The 18,673-nt window shown below is 42.6% G+C and overlaps 1 protein-coding gene across 1 annotated transcript in view; it reads right to left on the bottom strand.

Moving 5' to 3' along the window:
- The window catches only part of DDX10 (DEAD-box helicase 10), a 301,809-nt gene extending 284,346 nt beyond the window's left edge, over positions 1 to 17,463 (bottom strand). Inside the window, exons 1-6 of the mRNA XM_089666084.1 lie at positions 17,242 to 17,463; positions 14,933 to 14,993; positions 12,594 to 12,724; positions 10,943 to 11,101; positions 7,038 to 7,158; positions 4,590 to 4,779 (exon numbers count right to left, since the gene is read on the bottom strand). Of these exons, the coding sequence (XP_089522210.1) occupies positions 4,590 to 4,779; positions 7,038 to 7,158; positions 10,943 to 11,101; positions 12,594 to 12,724; positions 14,933 to 14,993; positions 17,242 to 17,448 (869 nt within the window). The 5' untranslated portion in view covers positions 17,449 to 17,463. The remainder of the gene's footprint in view (positions 1 to 4,589; positions 4,780 to 7,037; positions 7,159 to 10,942; positions 11,102 to 12,593; positions 12,725 to 14,932; positions 14,994 to 17,241) is intronic.
- Between the last annotated feature and the right edge of the window lie 1,210 nt (positions 17,464 to 18,673).

Below are 18,673 nucleotides of genomic sequence, written 5' to 3'. Positions count from 1 at the left end.
CATAATGAAAAATACATAAATCATGCTGACTGCTAATCAAGGATTGCTAAATATACGTGACCAAATAAAGTGCTGAGAATTTACTAAAAAAAAAAAATTAAAGCTGCAAGTAAAATATTTGTCACTCCTTAACCCCCAGTTTTTATGTCTGCTCTATTAACCGTTCTTAAATTTACCCAAGCCCCATTCAAACACTGTGAATTGTTTAAAGTGTTACTAAACCCCGGACCCTGAATTCACTATATCTGGTCTCCCACAGTACACAGGACATGGAAATGCAATTATTTTAGTAAATATACACTGCTAAATACCTTTTCAGCAGTATATAGCAGTCTTGTGACTTCTATCAGTGTCCTGCTAAGCGCTGGTTAAAGCTTGTAGGAGGAGTTCTCATTCTCCTCTGACTGTCCAATGATGCTGCATAACCCCTGATCCTCTGTCTGGACAGTGCTCATTGGCCCTGTGCTGATTACATGCACACTCTCAAAAGTAAAAAAAATATATATATATATATATATATACACACACTAAACTGAGCATGTGCAGACTCAGAGTAGAAGGGGAGGATCAAAGAAGACAGGATCAAACAGCCTTTTTACACAACCCGGAGGATAAACCCTTTAGGTTCCACAGTTAGTATAACACGCATGCTTTGCTGTATATACAGTCTGATTTCACTGTTATGGATTTAGTAATACTTTAACCGCTTCCCAACAGCGCCACAGCCGAAAGCCAGCTACAGCACGATTGTCCAGTTCTGGGAGGGCGTCCATTGACGTCCTCCCAGAACGCGCTCCCTGAGCTGTTGGTGATTGCTGTGTCCTATGGACACAGCTGATCACGTCATTAGGTAAAAGGCCAATCACAGCGACCTTTTACCAAGTGATTAGCTGTGTCCAATGACACAGCAGATTACAATGTAAATACAGTTGCCAGATATTGGCTGCACTTTCCTCACACTGTTGCAAGGAAAGTACTGCCAGTAACTGGTCAATGTGACAGGGGAGATCTGCACTGATTATCAGTGCCCTGATTATCAATGCCGCCCAGCAATGCCACTCAGCAGTGCCTCCAGTCAATGCAACAGCAGTACTGCCCATCAGTGCTGCCTATCAGTGCCCATCATTGCTGCATATCAGTACATCAGTGTCTCCTCATCAATGCCCATCAGTATTGCCTCATCGATGCACATCAGTGAAGGAGAAAAAATACCCATTTGCAAAATGTTATAATAGAAACAAAGAAAACTTTTTTTGCTCTTTTTTTGATTATAGTGCAAAAACGCCAGTGGCGAGTAAATACCACCAAAAGAAAGAAATCATGCCAACAAAAAGCGGAAAGTGTCTAGGCGAGTCGCAGCAGTGATTCCACCTACTCTCTACCCCTGCCTCCCTTTGGCTCTGCATGAGATTTTATCCGTAGTTAGTCTGGCTAAAAAAAAAAAAAAAAAAAATACTAAAGTCCTTCTAGTTCAACCATTAAAAAAAAAAAATTATAATCCTTTACCCACAGTTAAACCAGAGGATGAAAAGAAAAACCCAGCAAAGCATGATCCAATTTGCTCCAGCAGGGGAATAAATTCCTTCCCGATTCCCGGAGAGGCAATTTTAGTATCCAGTTATATTATGTGTACCTAGGAAATAATCCAGGCCTTTTTTAAAGCAATCCACTGAGCTGACCAGAATAAACTCTTAAGGGAGTCTATTCCACAGCTCTTACTGTGAAGAAACCTCTCTGTATTAAATCTCTTTTCCTCCAGACATAAAAAAAAAAAGAAGAAGGAGGAGTGCCCCCTTGTCCTCTGTGATAACCTCAAGGTTAATAACTCTACACTGAGTTCACTATATGAACCACTGATGTATTTATACATGTTGATCATATCCCCCCTTAATCTCCTCTTCTCAAGAGAGAATAAATTCAGTTCCTCTAATATTTCCACATAGCTGAGCTCCTCCATGCCTCTTATCAGTCTGGTTGCCCTTCTCTGCACTTTATCCAGTTTCCAATATTCTTTTTGTGAATTGGTGCCCAAAATTGAACCGCATATTCCAGATGAGGTATTACTAATGATTTGTATAGGGGCAGGGATGTGTAATTCATATCGCCCGACGCCCGGGACATGTTTTTTTTTTTTTTTGCCCTTAGCCCTACAGCAGGCAAGTAGCAGGGCTCATCTGTCCCGTGGAAGAATTCAGGCGTCCGCCGACCCCTGCCCGCTATATGTCCCGCGCTCCACTTGCCCATCTGTGGGCCCGGTGCCAGCAGTATGTCGGGATGTGGGTATAGAGGGAGGACAGCAGACATGTCCGCTCCCCTCCTTGTCCTGACCCAGAAGTGATGTGCCGTGTCCCCGTTGACAGAATCCCGGTTATCAAGGTTGGGAAAGAATGTAATGTGGTGCGATGTGCACTGCAATACATTCAATGGAGCACAGGGGAGACATGCAGGGTCTTTTAGACCCTGCATGTCTCAAAAAAGAGAAACTGTCACCAAAAAATCATCACATCATAAAAGAAAAAAAAGTTAAGTAAAAAAAAAATTTTTTTAAAAAAATGTAAGTTACACCCAAGCATAAAACCCCCTCCCCAAATTTTTCAAGGCCCCCAACCCCCACATATGTACACACGCACAAACGTAAAAGCACACGCTGAGGCGCCTACACATGAAAATGAAGTTTGTAATATAAGTTGCGCACGCCAGAATAAGAGCAATAATTTAGCACCAGACCTCCTCTGTAACGCTAAACTGATGACCTATATGGGGCTTTAAAAACGTCACCTATAGAAAATATAGGACACTAAGGTTTGACATGTTGGATATCCATTTACTCAATGCAACCTCGTCTTTTATATTTTACAAAAAAATGGATAATCTATTGCTTTTTGTGCCCTAAAATTAACTTAGGTGTATTTTTTAATGAAATTTTGCATTTCCTAGACCTTTGTGATAATATCATGTGACATAAATTGGAACTACTGCTATTTTATTCTCTAGGGTCTCGGCTTTCAGAATAGTTTTGTGTAATCTTCAGGCTTTAAATGATTTTTTAAACGTGTGCCAAAAAATGCAAAAACGGCTCTGGTAGAGAAAGGGATAAATGATAAGCCCAACACTCCCCTTTCCTGACGAGCAGCCAATCGGTGCTCATTACACTGCAAGGTCTCTCCCCTCCCTGCTAGTCAACCCGGGGGCGGTGCTGGAGACAGGGAGGGAGGGATAGGAGGAGAGGATATACAGTGCAATGTTATATTAAATGTTTGCCGTAAAAGTTGTCATAAAGCCCCTTTTGTTTTTAAAAGCCCCAGACATTACTTAATTTTTTTTCTTTTATCAGAACAAGAAAATTGTCATGAGGGACAAGTAGATTGGGACCCCGATTTAGTCCCTGGAAAAGTAGTTTTTTCATGCAGAACCTAAAAGCAAGTTGACCCAAAGTTAGGTCCCAAGACAGATCCCATCTGAAATATGTAGGAATTCATCACTTGCCCCCTTCTGAAAATGCTGATTGCCTATCTTGTCCCTGCCTTCAACTTTCTGATTGACTTACGTAGAATATATGCAGCATGTGCAGACAAAAAGACATTTTCACATATTTCTTCCAGTGGTCAGTGAAGTTTTGCAGCCACTGCAAATCTAAGATGTAAGGTTGGGTACACATGTTCAGTTTTTTTTTATGTTCAACTCAGTACGGTGATCTGTCAATTTTTATTTTTCATTCTGCCTGCTAACACAAGCAATGTTACTGCGGCTATCTTCCCAGCTTCGTTATCCTGTTCGAAAAGGGGAACTGTCCCCCCACACCAGAACACAATGATCACCGCTGGCAGTCATTGGCTGTCATCGCTGATCGGATGCCAACTGGATACTGGTTTTCCAGCATGCCCGTTCAACAGAAGTGAGTTGCGAGACCAGCTTCTGTTGGACAAAGCTGTACAAACAGGCCAAAAGTCATCTGGTTTCTGTTGAACCAACCAGTTTCTGTCCATATTCAGCCTGTGTGTACCCAGCTCAAGCATCTAAACATCCAAAATACTGTGCACATTTAGTGGCAGCAGAAGATGTCGGCAATGGCAGACTATACATTTTTATTAGTGAATATATCGGTGTGCCAATATTGTCTACAAAACCCCAAAATAATATACTTTCTCCCCCGAAAGTCCAAAATATACAGTGCAAGTCTTTTAGTGTCTAAATATGCAAATGTCCTAAAAACCATGGATATGATGATCATGGAATTGATTAAAGCTTTTCTCAAGTTTACAAAGGGTAAGAGTAAGGATGACAGTTATTTAGAAGTGCTCACAAGGTTGAATTCTGCACGATTTGTCACGAGTTTGTAAGTGCGTTTTGTGAAACATATCACATGTTGGGAATAATGCACTATTTGAGAATATAATTTTTTATTTTCAGGTTTATTGGAATAAGAAGAATTCTTACATGTTGGAGGAAGAATATTAAAGAAGAAGATCATATCCATGTTTTTTAGGACATTTGCATATTTAGACGCTAAAAGACTTGGACTGTATATATTTTTATTAACATACTCTCAAAAGTAAATGGCCTGCAGAACATAAGAAGCCAAACGTTACCTGAATTTTGCCTTCTCATGAACCCACACATATTCCGGATCCTTCAAGCTGAGGCGAGCAAGGTCTTTCACAGATTTAGTCTGAGTAGCGGAGAAGAGGAGGGTCTGCCGTTTCTTGGGCAGGTTTTCCACAATTGCATTCATTGTATCGGCAAAACCCATGTCGAGAATCCGGTCAGCTTCATCAAGCACTGCAACAAGACCAATATTAAAGTGGAATGCAAGAGAACATTTGTTTCGGATAAAATAGGTAAAAGATAGAACTTCCATCAGGTTTTTATTGTTGTCACTGTTTCCACGGTCATTTCCTGTTTTAGTTGGGAGTTCATTAGAACAGGAAGCAACAGGAAGTTTCAGTTTCAGCTGCTAGTTAAAGTGGAACTTCACGCTCTCAATCAACACAGACTATTCTTAATCTTTAGGTTGATAACATTAGTAAATAGATAGGAAGTTTACTCGTTGCAAACTTTTTGCTTTTACATTTGTTCAGTTACTCTGGTTTCCAGAGCTTGGCAAAATACATCAGGGAGTCTTCAGGAGCGGTTTTCTTAGATAAACACACCCTCCTGTCTGCTTGCCTGTGCTAAGGGCAGATGAATTCCAGGAAGTAAATGCTACATGAATCATATGCCCTTCCTCAAGACAACCACAGCCAGAAAACCCTGGGGGGAGGGGGGGGGGGGGGTTGTGTAGCCTCCTCGGCGGTATTCCCGAGTGTAGCTCGGGGTAACATTTCAGTACCACAAACGGTAACCCCGAGCTACACTCGGGAATACCATGCGGCACTGCTCCGGCATTTGTTCTTCACTTACCTTACCCTGCGCTCCCGCGATGTGTCCCCTGCAGCGTCCCCGGCCATCTCCTCCGGCCGATGCCGGCTTCTGTGTCCTGTCCCTGTGACGTCGGGACGTACGGGCGCCGCTGGCGGCGGGAAATTTAAAAATTTTAAAAAATTTCTTTTTTTTTTTTTTTACATTTTACATAGTAAAACATTGCTGTTTCAACCAATTTCACATACATATTGTCCCTAGTGCTTTGTCCTGCACCCTGCCTGCATTTTGTCTGTTCTTTCTGCCTGGAAACTGAGAAATGTCCATGGCGTCCAAAAAGTGTCCCTTTAGGTCAAAAGCGGTTTAGATCAGCTAGGAGAACAGCGATAGTAAATCAGAACCACTTGCAGAATTGAGTGATAATGATTTGTGGGGAAAATCATCATCAGACACTGAAAACGATTTTGCGACTTTGCTCAGCAATGTGCTAACTTGGCGCTATATTTCAACTTTCAGTGTTTTTGGTTTGATTATATTATTGAATTAAATGTATTATTATATTATTATTTTTTATGATTATTTATTAAATTATAATTTATGATTACGTGTTTCAAATTTTATCCTACCCGGGATGTTTACTAGACTCTTGTTCGGACAGATTTCAGTGAGTTATTCCTAAGAATTATCGGCCTAAAATAAAAAAAAATACATATTTCCATGCAAAAAAATGGTACCGCTTTCAGCACCAAAAATCGGTAAGAATCATACCGCCAAGGAGGTTAAAGTGATTTCTCAGGAAAATAAAGCATGGAGACATGGATGGGTGAGTTTGTTTTGAATATTAAATATGAATTAAATAGTGCTGGTGGTGCTCAGATACAGTGAAGTTCTGCTTTGACTTCCAAGGGGACTGACATCCCCTGTTTAATGACAGAGCCTCGCTGATAAATAAGGTTCTCACATTTGACATGGGATAGAAGGCTGGTGGGGCCAGATTGCTCCCAAAAAGACCATGAAAAATATACTACTGTGAATCCAGCAGGAAGGTAATATATAATATTATTCAGTAGAAGAATTACTTTTTATTAAATACCCAATTTTTTAATCTTACTCCACATTTACAAGCAGACCAGGCTGTACGGCAGAATTAAGGGAGGCTGGGTCAAACCAAAACACTGGGATACTTGAGCAGTTTCAGGGAAAACAGAAAATAAAATCATGTGACTAAAAAGGTGACCATTGAAAGCACACCTGGGATATGTTCTTCCCCCCAAATAAACATATTTGTTGATCCTGCCAGTGGAAGGACCTTCCTTTCACAGGGTTACAAGACTAAATGGCCCACAGTGAACTCACTGCAGCTCTGTCACCCTGTGCAGTCATCAAAGCACCATGGACTGCAGGATTATGATGTGATGCATACTCAAAAGGAGAGCCATCACCATTGTTGCCATTGAATCCCCCCCCTCTACATAGTGAAGACCTCTGCAGTCTTTGGGATGTCAAATGAGCAAAGAAGATGACTTATTTACTCTTAGGCAGGAATGATTACACAGGGGCAAGGATGACTTTAAATTTTAAAGACCTAGAAATCAGGAAAGCAGAATGCGTAAGGATCAGGGTGATGTACATCACTGTTAATAATAAATGCTTTTACTTCCTTGCAGCCTGTAACTCACCGAGCATCTGCAGATTACTGACATGGAAAAATGATGTTTCATCCATGTGCTGTAAGAGACGACCAGGGGTACAGATGAGAATGTTTGTGCGATGAATGCGGGACGATTCTTGTTTCAGATCCTACAAAAGGGCAAAGCAAAACTGTAACATATCAGCTCTCAAACTTGCAGTCAATATAGTTCAACTGTTCCAATGGCTCGGTGCGTATAGGACTGAAGTTTAAACTAATGCAATCAAATTTGTGTAGGCCAAGTAAATGAAACGGCCTAACTTAACCCAAGAACAAAACATGTAATAAATTGCTTACCAGTTTGTAGATGTAGTAGCTGCATGAGTTTTAATTTAATTTTAAACTACTTTTCAGCAAGTAGAAAAAATACTTTTGATCTTGCCAGAAATGCAGCGTCCTTGTCACTCTTTGTCAGCCAAACTGTACACAAATTTTATTATTCTTAAATACCCATAAATCCCATCAGCCACAATGTAATGGAGTTGAACAAAGACAGATATATTACCAGTCAAGCCTGGGTGGCAATCCTGGTTCCTTCCAAAGATACAATAAAAGACATAAACATAGGCACTCAGGGACTGTCGAATGTCCCTATAGCAAACAGCTTGCTGTGGGGCACTCGTGCAGGCTCGATTCAGAGCTGGCTTTGTGTGCCCATACACAGCATGGTACGGTTCCACTGCCCCGCTCTCTGCTCACAGGCTATGATTAACAATGTCCAGTGAGGAGAGAGAGAGCGGAGACATCCACTGCTCTTGTGCACAGCACTGGATTAAGATTGGGGGCATCTACATCCAAAAGGTTATTTACCTTAATGCAGAGAATGCATTATGGTAAAAAAAAAAAAAAAAAAACACAAAAACCTTCTGCCTATAGAACCGTATTAAAGAGTAACTCCACTTCTGTCGAGAAGAAAAGAAAGAAAAAAAAAATCAAATCTCTTCTAGGTGATCAATATGCATTGCAAGGATTTTAACAAATTCTGTTGTAGATTACCACTTTTTTGTTGCTCTGGAGAAATATCTGTTTGTCTATGTTGATGTGCAGAAGGAGCCTGAATGGGATTGACTTTCAATATCAATCACCTTTTGCTCTTGGAAAGTTCTAATGAGGAAAATTGCAGAATCTGAATCCCTTTAAAAGTGAAAACCCTTTGGGAGTATCTCGCCAAAAATGAAAATTTTCTTGCCTAAAATGTGACATATTACGTATTGTAGCACAGACCTCTGTAAAAATCAGTGAGCCAATCTCAATTTTCGCATCAAATTGCAGGCAGGTGCATTCATATCTGTGTCTGCACAATACCTGCAATGGTAGCATTTAGGAATTCAATCACAACATCAAAGGTAAGGGTTCACCAAATGGCTGACAAAAGGCAGTGTGATGAAGTGGTGTACTACAGTAATATCTTAATTTATATTTTTGACTCTAGAATATTCTGGTGCCGAAACCGATAACCGAACCTGAAATGTCTGCGTATGTGGGGACGCTCCACGTTTTGTATTTTTTTCTAATATACATATATATATATATTTTTTTCATTTTTTTAACTTATGATTTTATTGCTATCACATAGGAGACCAATAGTCATATGTGTGACAGACCATCTTTGTAGGGGGGAAGGGGTGGGGGGGCAGTGTGTGCAAGGAGGGGGCAGGAGAAGAGCAGTGTATACAGTGAGAGAGCAGTGTATACAGAGAGGCTCCCTCACTGGCTGTCACTATACATCAGTGCCAGTTTTTAAATGTAATTGCCATATTTTTTTTTTACTGCACTATAGCTCAGATAATAGGCTGTCACTTTCCCCGGAGCTAAAGGAAACTGTTTCTTTCAGCTTAGGAAAAGTGACGGCTCTTTCTCTAAGCTATAGTTAAAAAAAAAAAAAGCCGATTACATTTAAAAACCAGCAATGACATATAGTGACAGCCAGTCACTGTATACACTCCTCCCATCCTGCCTTTCACCCCCCCCCCCCCCCCCCTTCACATCTGCAGTACATATAGTCCCCTGTATCGGCTAAAGTTTTGCTATCGGGAAAATGCGGATACGGCTATTTTCGGACGATTTGTTTCAGTGGCTGAAATTTCGGTGTTGTCAATAGGACATAAGTCGAAACAAGCCTAAGATTGCAATACACTAGTGTATTTTCTAATGAGTATTTGTATGACCATCCATTCAGAAATTCTTACAGTAAATTTGCATGTTGTTTAGTAGTACCTTAAGTGGTAGTAAACCGCAGAAAAAATAAATATCTCCTGCAAGGCAATGTCATAATGTGCTAGTATGCATTGCAAACAAGCACATTATGAAAAACATACCTTAGAACGAAGCCCTCCATTGGTGTGCTGTCACCTTTCCCCAGTCTTCCTTCCAGCTACGAGTGGCCAGAGCCGCAATGACGTCACTCATGTGCATGTGTGTGGGAGCCCTCGGCTGCGGCAGAAAGCTCTGAAGGTCCAGCATGGTATCCAGGATCTTCACAGCATATGTGCCGGTGATGTCAATGGCTGCATCTAGTGTGAATACCTCTTAAATGGTGCAAGTTTAGGAGGTATTCATGGTATTCACAGGTAAGCCTTGATACAGGCTTAACCTGTAGGTACAATTTTAAAAAAGAACTTCAAACGTTTCGTTTGCGGATAACACTTGATTTTGGAATGAATGTAATTTTGCGAACAAAAAAACAATCCAGAGTTCATTCAATGGAAAAAAAGTTCCATCCTGCTTGTTTGAATTTTCTCATCACTGAAGTTGACAATGAATGTCGAATTGACCCCTGACAATTCAAAAATAAAAAAAATGGTCTTGAAATGTAAGATTTCAAACAAAATTCTTGTAGTGTATGGCCAGTTGTATTCCACATAGAGTAAGTGAGTGAGTGAAAATCAGAACATATACGAAAGAGTAAGTATTAAAATTAAACTACTATTAAACACTGATAGCAGGAATAATCTTTTTCCCAGTATCATAAATATAGTATAACTGGATGAAAAATGTTCATAGTCAGAGGCTGCAATTCACAAAGCAAAGAAAAGAAGTCCCAGACTAAAAGTATTTAAATCCAAAAATCTCCAATTCTATTTGGAAAATCCCCGGAGTGTTTCCAGATTTCATCAATTTCATATTTATCTACATTAAAGCTCAGCTGAAGTTTCTAATTATATCATAGTGCCCCCAGCTGAGTTAAAGCTAGAGCTGTGCAATCAGCAGGGAGCATGCTTATTGAAGAGTTCTAGATCTGATTCAGCAGAGGACTATCAGACTCAGAGACACAAAAAGCAGTTGTTCTCTGCAGCGGGCAGTCTGTGGGAAGAAATTTGTGCTGCTACTAGAGCCAAGTTAAACACGTGTAAAACATCTACCAGTGCCATTTTTTTTATATTGTTTAAGGGATGCTAAATATATAGGTCCACATTTATTTATTTCAGGTACTTATATAGCGCTGTCAATTTACACAGCACTTTTACATATTATATATTGTACATTCACATCAGTCCCTAACCCTCAAGGGGTGTACAATCTAAGGTCCCTAACTCACATTCATACATATACTATGGACAATTTAGACAGGATCCAATTAACCTACCTGCATGTCTTTAGAGTATGGGAGGAAACCCACGCAGGCACAGGGAGAACATGCAAACTCCAGGCAGGTGGTGCCGTGGTTGGGATTTAAACCAATGACCCTAGTACTGCCAGGCAGAAGTGCTAACCACTAAGCCACTGTGCCGCACATTAAGTACAACTACCCATTTAAGGACAAACCAAGGATGGCTGCAAAGAAAGTAAAAATGCAACAAGACATGGAATGACTAGCAACAAATGCGCTTGTCCTCAGAACATTATAAACAAATCAGGAGTACAATGCTCATGATTATAACCAATCTCACAAACCTTTCCTCCAATGATGAGCCCAGCAGAAAATTCATGGTTCCGACCCACTTTTCTCAGAACCTCAAAGGTCTGGTAAGCCAGCTCTCTGGTAGGAGAGATGATCAGTATCCCAAGCCCATCGTCTGCTGTCCACTGCTGCCGGTACAAACATTCCAGAGCCTGCAAGACACCGTTGAGAAATATGTTAAGCTCTTTGCACCCTGTGCTGGCGAAATATGTGCTGAGGGTAACATTCTCTATGGATAACATACTGCCCCATTATTTCTGGTATGTAAGCCATGTTCTGTTAAAAAGAACCATTTCAGTATATCTAGATAATATCTAGAGGATTCTTTAACTGTCATGTTCTATTGCAAGCTTAAATATACTCAGTTGCACAGCAGTCAGTTCATATGGATTACAATTTGATAAACAAGACCCTGTCTGTGTCCCATTAGACCAATCAACCAGACTCAAAACTTCTCAGAAAACTGCTATAGAATGCAAGTTTGGATTTTGTTGCTGAGGAAAAAAACTACAAGGCTTAATAAAGACTCTGATATATCAGGCCCCGTCATCACACTAACAACATATCACTAAGGCACCACAAGGTATTTGCTTGGACCTTGTAAATCTACCAAATTTTCCATTTTGCCTCCCAGGGTAGACATTCTGAAAAGTTGTAACACTACTGGGAAGGAATGCCCAAAGCTTAGCTTTGGTGCAAAAATCAGAAACTCTGAAACAATGGGGTTGATTTACTTAAACTGGAGAGAGCAAAATCTGGGGCAGCTCTGCATAGACATCAGCTTCCAGTTTTTTTGTCCAAGCATAACTGAACAAGCTGGAGTTAGAAGATGATTGGCTACCATGCACAGCAGCACCAGATTTGCACTCTCCAGTTTTAGTAAATCAATCTCTACTTTGGCGGCTTCTCCTACACACGAGAAGCAAATTTACAGCTATTTTCAGGTATGGATATTTTTGCATAGTAACTTTGTACCAGCTTGAACCAGTGTAAGTATGCTTGATCCATACCTGCCCGACCCCCTGGGAGAATGGAAATCACTGTAGTAGGCACCGCTACTCCATTTATGTCCACTAGCAACTATCTGTGTTGCAAGCCAAGCAGCTGCTTAGTGAACTCAGGTCACTCGCTCAGCATGAGAGCCTTTCAGAAAACACTGAAAAATATGCATTTAATATTAAACTTCATTGCTCCACAGAGTGGGGATTCTTTAGGAGGCTTGCTATCTGGGCCCTGTACACAGCCTAGGACCCACAACAGTATGTCCTCCACACCTGCAGTCTGTAATATTCCCAATGAATGCAAAGCGTTCTCTGATTGAGCGAGGTGAAGATCATGACATTACCTCCCCGCCTCTCCAGCTCATAGCCCAAAACTTGTGGAAATATGGTTCTTCTTGCAAGATTTGGGCTATTCAGCATTCCCAGAGATCTTTTCATCAGAATGACATCTCCTGCACTAGCAGAAGTAGGAGAAAGGTGCGTATGTTAATTAACTTTCCCCCCACCCTCCACAGGTTCTTTAATACAGCAATTTAGGAATGGGAGAGGGGCACTTTGAATAGGTGGACCTTGCCACTGAAGTGAAAGGTCAGCTTTAAAAAGCAACAATAACAGAACATTAAAAAGCATAATAGCAGCTTACAGGAATAAGAAAAGCCAGGGTTTTTCCAGACCCAGTTTTAGCAGCTCCAAGAACATCCTTCCCTTGTAGGGCCAATCCAATTGTTTGTTTCTGGATCTCAGTAGGCAACCGGTACTGAGCCTCAACCAAACCTATATGGGGGATAAACAGAATACCTGATTGTTCATTACTTTACAAAATATGCATTTAATATTAAACTTCATTGCTCCACAGAGTGGGGATTCTTTAGGAGGCTTGCTATCTGGGCCCTGTACACAGCCTAGGACCCACAACAGTATGTCCTCCACATCTGCAGTCTGTAATATTCACTGGCCCAATGTCACCCTGATCTCAGCCCTTTTGGCAATCACAGCCTGGAACAGAACAGTAGCGGAGTGTGGACTCCTGTGCTTGTAAGTGGGTGGGTGGAAGTGCACATTTCAAACACCGGGAAGTGTGTCGTCATTTGGTGTCAGAACAAAGCCAGCACCATCTTGGTCCTCCTTGACCTACCATACAGGGAACCTGCGCAGAAGTATTATACTGCGAGAAAGATAAAGGAAGAAATCCCCTAGGGGGATTGATGACTACCAGCACCATTGCCACATCAGAAGGAACAGGCAAAAAAAACACTGGCTGCTGGAGTTGCCTGCATCAGTCAAGAAGCAAGGTCCAGCACGTCTTCAGGGAAAACACCCTCACGCATGCAACCTAGCCAGGAACACAGACACCCCAGGACCTAGCCACATGGGGGCGGCCCAACAATCAAAATTATCATAGCCAGGGGACAAAAAAAAACAAAAAGTGTACTCTTGGATGGTCTGAAACACAAAACAACTGAGGATGAGGTGGCTTTTAATCTCTTTCTGGTTTGTGTTTCTTGTTGAAGGTGGAGCCAATCTTCTCTAAAGTAGAGGTCCTAGAAGATTATTTAGGAAATTTAAACACAGGTCTATACATTCATATCTAAATACTTATTTTAGCCTCTCCAATGAACAGTTAACGTGAAGACAATTCTTTGATTTTTCTTTCCAACTTCTCTGCCCTTCCCCTGATACAAGCCCTATTATTGGGAGTTACTAATGTTGAGCTTAAGCAGGGCTCCATTGCCACCAATCCCTATTCAGTGACATTTCTGACCAGTGGATCAATCAGTTCAAGTTTCACCCATTCTGTCTTTTCAAGCAGGCTCAGCTGGATGCACTATCCAGCTTCATTGGTTGCAAGAATGCAGTCGGCCAGTGCCATTGACTGTTAAGGTACAGGTGGCACAGCCGCCCACATCATACAAATGCATGATGCTGTATGACCCGGTCACCTGCACACTAGCAACCAATAATGCTTGACAGTCCTACCGACTGTGTCCTAACAAACCAACGATGATGTGTGGCTCAGCCCTCTACATCCTAGCAAACAAAGCTGGAATACTAGGTTGTGGATTAGGCTGATCATTGCTTGTTTTGTATTTATAAAATGAATACAAAATCCAGCAAGAAGAGCCTTCCATAATGGGAACAACAAATGTGAAAACCTAGGAACCCTCATTCATAGTCCCTAAGAGATATAAGAACAAAAGAAATTGTTCACTGGTTTAAGGTCTGTAGCATCTTCCAAAAACTGAAATGTCTGCCTTGGTTCAACTGTCAGAACTTAGCAGAGCTCTTATTGAACCACTTCAATACTGGGCAATTTCACCCCCTTCCTGCCCAGGCCAATTTTGAGCTGAATTGAATGACAACTGTACTCATATGAAATTTGTATCATTTTTTAAGACAGATAGAGATTTATTTTGGTGGTAATTAATCACCACTGGGTTTTTTTATTTATTGCTAAACAAATGAAAAGGGACCAAAAATTTTGGAAAAAAAAAAAAAAAAAAAACTTTCTTAGTTTCTGTTATAAATGTTTTCAAATAAGTAATTTTTCTTCTTCACTGATTGGCACTAATGAGGCTGCACCTATGTGCACTGATGATCAGTCCCTGATTATTAGTGTAAATGTGTGCGGTCAGGATGGCCGGTTATCGACTCTCCTCTCCTCACACAGTGACAGCGCGAGGAATGGAAATGACGATAACCGACAAGTATGTTTACATGTGATCAGCTGTGATTGGATCACATGGTAAAGGGTCGCTGTAGTTGGCCCTTTACCTCAATCTGTAATCAGCTGTGTCCAAAGGACACAGCGATCACAGAGCATGCCCGAGGGCGGGGTTCTGGAAAGACATCTGCAGACTCCCTCCCAGAACTAGACAACCATGCTGTAGCCATCTTTTGACTATAGAGCGGTTGGGAAGTGGTTAAACTGAAAATATTTCCCCTTTAGAGAACAGTAAAATACATTACAGTAGCTGTACTCACCACGAATAGTTTTTTTCGATAAGGGAAAGTCTGAAAATCTATTAACCTCATTGGTGTTTATCTAAAAGAAATATAAAAACAAGAAAATCAATTACACAATCAGAAAATCTTCCATATTTTCTTCTTTTAACACAAAGGCTTTGTTCAGATGGTAAATACATATCAAACTTTGACAGCCATGCAGTAGTGGCTGCACAGACCCAGATACTGCATTCACAGACCTGAATGCACATACTGCAGCTCCTGCACAGCTGTAAAATTGCGGCATGTGGCTGTGTCCACCTCAATAGGCTCCCTGCACATAGCTCAAGGCAGATATGGACGCCAAAAACAAAAGCAGCCTGCCAGCGCCCATCAAAACAAAACCAATATGTTTCCTTATTTGTTAATAATGTTAACTTTATTGTCAATAAAAAAAACACTTGAAAAACTTTCATCGTTCAACAAGGAAATGGGCAACTGTTTTATGGGGAATTATAACTGACAGGATGAGGTTACAACATTTGTAGCTACAATAGTTAGTGGTTACTAATCCATCTCAACTGATTCCGTTATGACAATAAAAGCTACAAAAACCACAGCTACTGACTTTTAAAAAAACAGCCACTCACCTGTCGCATGATCCAGCGGTGTTACTCACTGCAGCCGCTTTCACCAGCCGTCCTCGCTCCTCAGCATCCTAAGTGTGGGCACCCAGCTGTGACAGCCGGTTGTTCACTGAGCGTGTGCAAGTAGCTCTGCGCCTCGTGAATGCTTTCGTAGTCTTCAGAAGACTACGGGGAGATGGGGGGAAATACAACTTCAACTTCTGATTGCCTAGGCCAGGGCTTGACAAATTTGCTTTGAATCTAGGAACCAGCTAAAAATGTTAGGGCCAGTTTTACTGGTTACTTTTGCCCCCCTTCCTGCCCAGGCCAATTTTCAACTTTCAGCGCTGTCATACTTTAAGCTCTGGTACACATCTGTGTGGTCGTGCGGGCTGCAATTTGCGCGGGCACAAGAGCCCATTCATTTGAATTGACTCCTGTGCCCCAGGACATGCAGGGAAGAAGTCCCTGCACTACTTTGGAAATCGATTTCCAAATCGATTTGGTTGCGATTTCCAGTGCAGGTGGTGTGCCATTAGGATTAATGCCACCCGCCTGTGGGTTCCGCATTCCTCTGTGTGGGTGGTGCAGCTGCAGGTATTTGTGCAAGTCCCACAGCGGCACCACCCACACAGATGTGAAACAAGGGTAAAGGACAATTGTGCGGCCATGCAACAATGTAGCCAAATAAAGTTTTTATCTTTTTTTTTGAGACAGCTAGAACTGTCACACCATCGGTTCCTGCTCCAAGGTGAGGCAGAGAGTTTTCCCAGAGTCACAAAGGGGACACTTCCTGCTAGTTCCGCTCCTCCTCTGACCTGCCTCTCCTACTACCCTACAGTCTGGCATCTCCCCTAACCTGCCCTTCACATTCCCGCCGCTCTCTGCCCTCACAGCGCCGCTGCTCCCTACCCCCCAGCTTCACACACGTGGCAGTGACACCTGCAGGCTGCTTGGCAATGTTGCGCTCCTCTATTCTACACCAAGAGGGCTGACAAACGCCCGGTAGCCAGGACATATTTTCTAGTTGCCATAGCAACCTGGCGCCTGGGATTTGTTAAACCCTGGCCTAGACAGTTGCAGTGGAAATGGGAGCAGGTACCTGCTTCCCAAAGATGCCAATAACGCATGTACAGCGGGGGGCCATTACTTAAAGTGGAACTTACCCTTTTGGGTGGAGCTCCGCTTTAAAGAGAAGTATAACCAAAGCTCTTCTGTCCCTACTTCTCTTATGGATCACAGCAGTGCACTTAACTCTCCACTACTGTGACCCAGATTAACTCACAATGTGCTAAAGCCTGCTGTTGCTGATGTCACAGAGCCACTCCAGACTTTGTGCAGATCCTGACAATAATGTTGGGATCCCCCCCCAGAAGCCTGTACCAGCAGCTGCCTCAGCCTCTCAGTGAGCTGCTGAGAGCCTCAGCCTGCGGCTCCCTCCCCATAGCTCAGCACTCCAGTGAGTGCTGGGGGCAGAGCTGAGAGTTGCAGCCACCACTCTCTGCCCAGTGAAGATGGAGAACTGAGTGATCAGCAGCCATGTGATCACAAGGTTCTAGGGCTTAGAGCAGGTGGGTGACAGATGCAGTACTGGAACTATACTGCAGCCATACAGGTGAGGATGGGTGTTTTCACCCACACTTCTTACTGTGGAGAAATTGTGGAGGGGATGATGAGCTCCCTCAGGGGTGGGTGATGTATCCTCCTGTGAACACAACATACCTGGCTGTAGCTCTGCACCAGGCGGCTGATGCTATCCCTCTCTGACTGCCATTCGGGCGTCTTGTTCTGCTTCCTGCGGATCTTACACTTCTCCTTCTTCCGGCTGTATTTCTTCTTCCACCTCTCGAAGTTCTTCACCGGGTCATTCCTGTTATTGAACAGCGGCTGCTTCTTCTTCTTCTCCTGCTGGCTGCCCGGCTCCCCCATGCTTAGTCTCTCTTCCTGTACACACAGACACATGGGTGAGGCGCACACTGATGACGTGATCACGATGCTTTGTTAGGACTGGGCACGTGATAGCTGAGGCCAGTACAGTGTGTGATGTGAGAGAGCGCAGCCCTCTGCTGGTAGGTTGTGCCTGCCTCATCGTATGTCACATTATCAATGTTATATGGAATCCTCACGTGATAAACCCGCGATATTGAATCCTCACATGGTAAACCGTGTGATAAATTCGCAATACTTTATTTATTTCAGGTACTTATATAGCGCCATCAGTTTACACAGTGCTTTACATATATATTGTACATTCACATCAGTCCCTAACCCTCAAGGGGTGTACAAGGGTCCCTAACTCACATTCATACATATACTAGGGCCAATTTAGACAGGATCCAATTCACCTACCAGTATGTCTTTGGAGTGTGGGAGGAAACTGGAGTACCTGGAGGAAACCTACGCAGGCACAGGAAGAACATGCAAACTCCAGGCAGGTGGTGCTGTGGTTGGGATTTGAACCAGTGACGCTAGTACTGCCAGGCGGAAGTGCTAACCATTTAGCCACTGTGCTGCCTGAATATACAGATATGGATTCTTCACTTGGTAAACCCATGATATGAAATCCTCGTGATAAACCCGCGATATGGAACCCTCCAGTGATAAACCCACAACATGGAACCCTCACGTGATAAACCCGCGATATGGAATCCTCCAGTGATAAACCCGCAACATGGAACCCTCGTGTGATAAACCCGCGATATGGAACCCTCACGTGATAAACCCGCGATATGGAACCCTCACGTGATAAACCCGCGATATGGAACCCTCCAGTGATAAACCCACAACATGGAACCCTCACGTGATAAACCCGCGATATGGAATCCTCCAGTGATAAACCCGCAACATGGAACCCTCGCGTGATAAACCCGCGATATGGAACCCTCACGTGATAAACCCGCGATATGGAACCCTCACGTGATAAACCCGCGATATGGAACCCTCGCGTGATAAACCCGCGATACGGAATCCTCGTGTGGTAAACCCGCAATACGGAATCCTTACAGAATCAGTCTGTAATCATGATAGATCCCACAGCAGCGGTGGACAGCTTGGAGATGCCAGAGGTCTGCTCCATAGCAGCATTGTCTTCCTGGGATGAGGAGTGTCAGGGAAGCCAAGCCATTCTATATGAACAGGCTGTAAGACATATAAA

The sequence above is a fragment of the Staurois parvus genome, unplaced genomic scaffold, assembly GCF_062004578.1.
Source record: "Staurois parvus isolate SC_StPar_1 unplaced genomic scaffold, SC_StPar_1.0 ptg000050l, whole genome shotgun sequence".
NCBI classification, from domain to species: domain Eukaryota; kingdom Metazoa; phylum Chordata; class Amphibia; order Anura; family Ranidae; genus Staurois; species Staurois parvus.
This window is presented reverse-complemented; position numbering and strand designations above follow the sequence as displayed.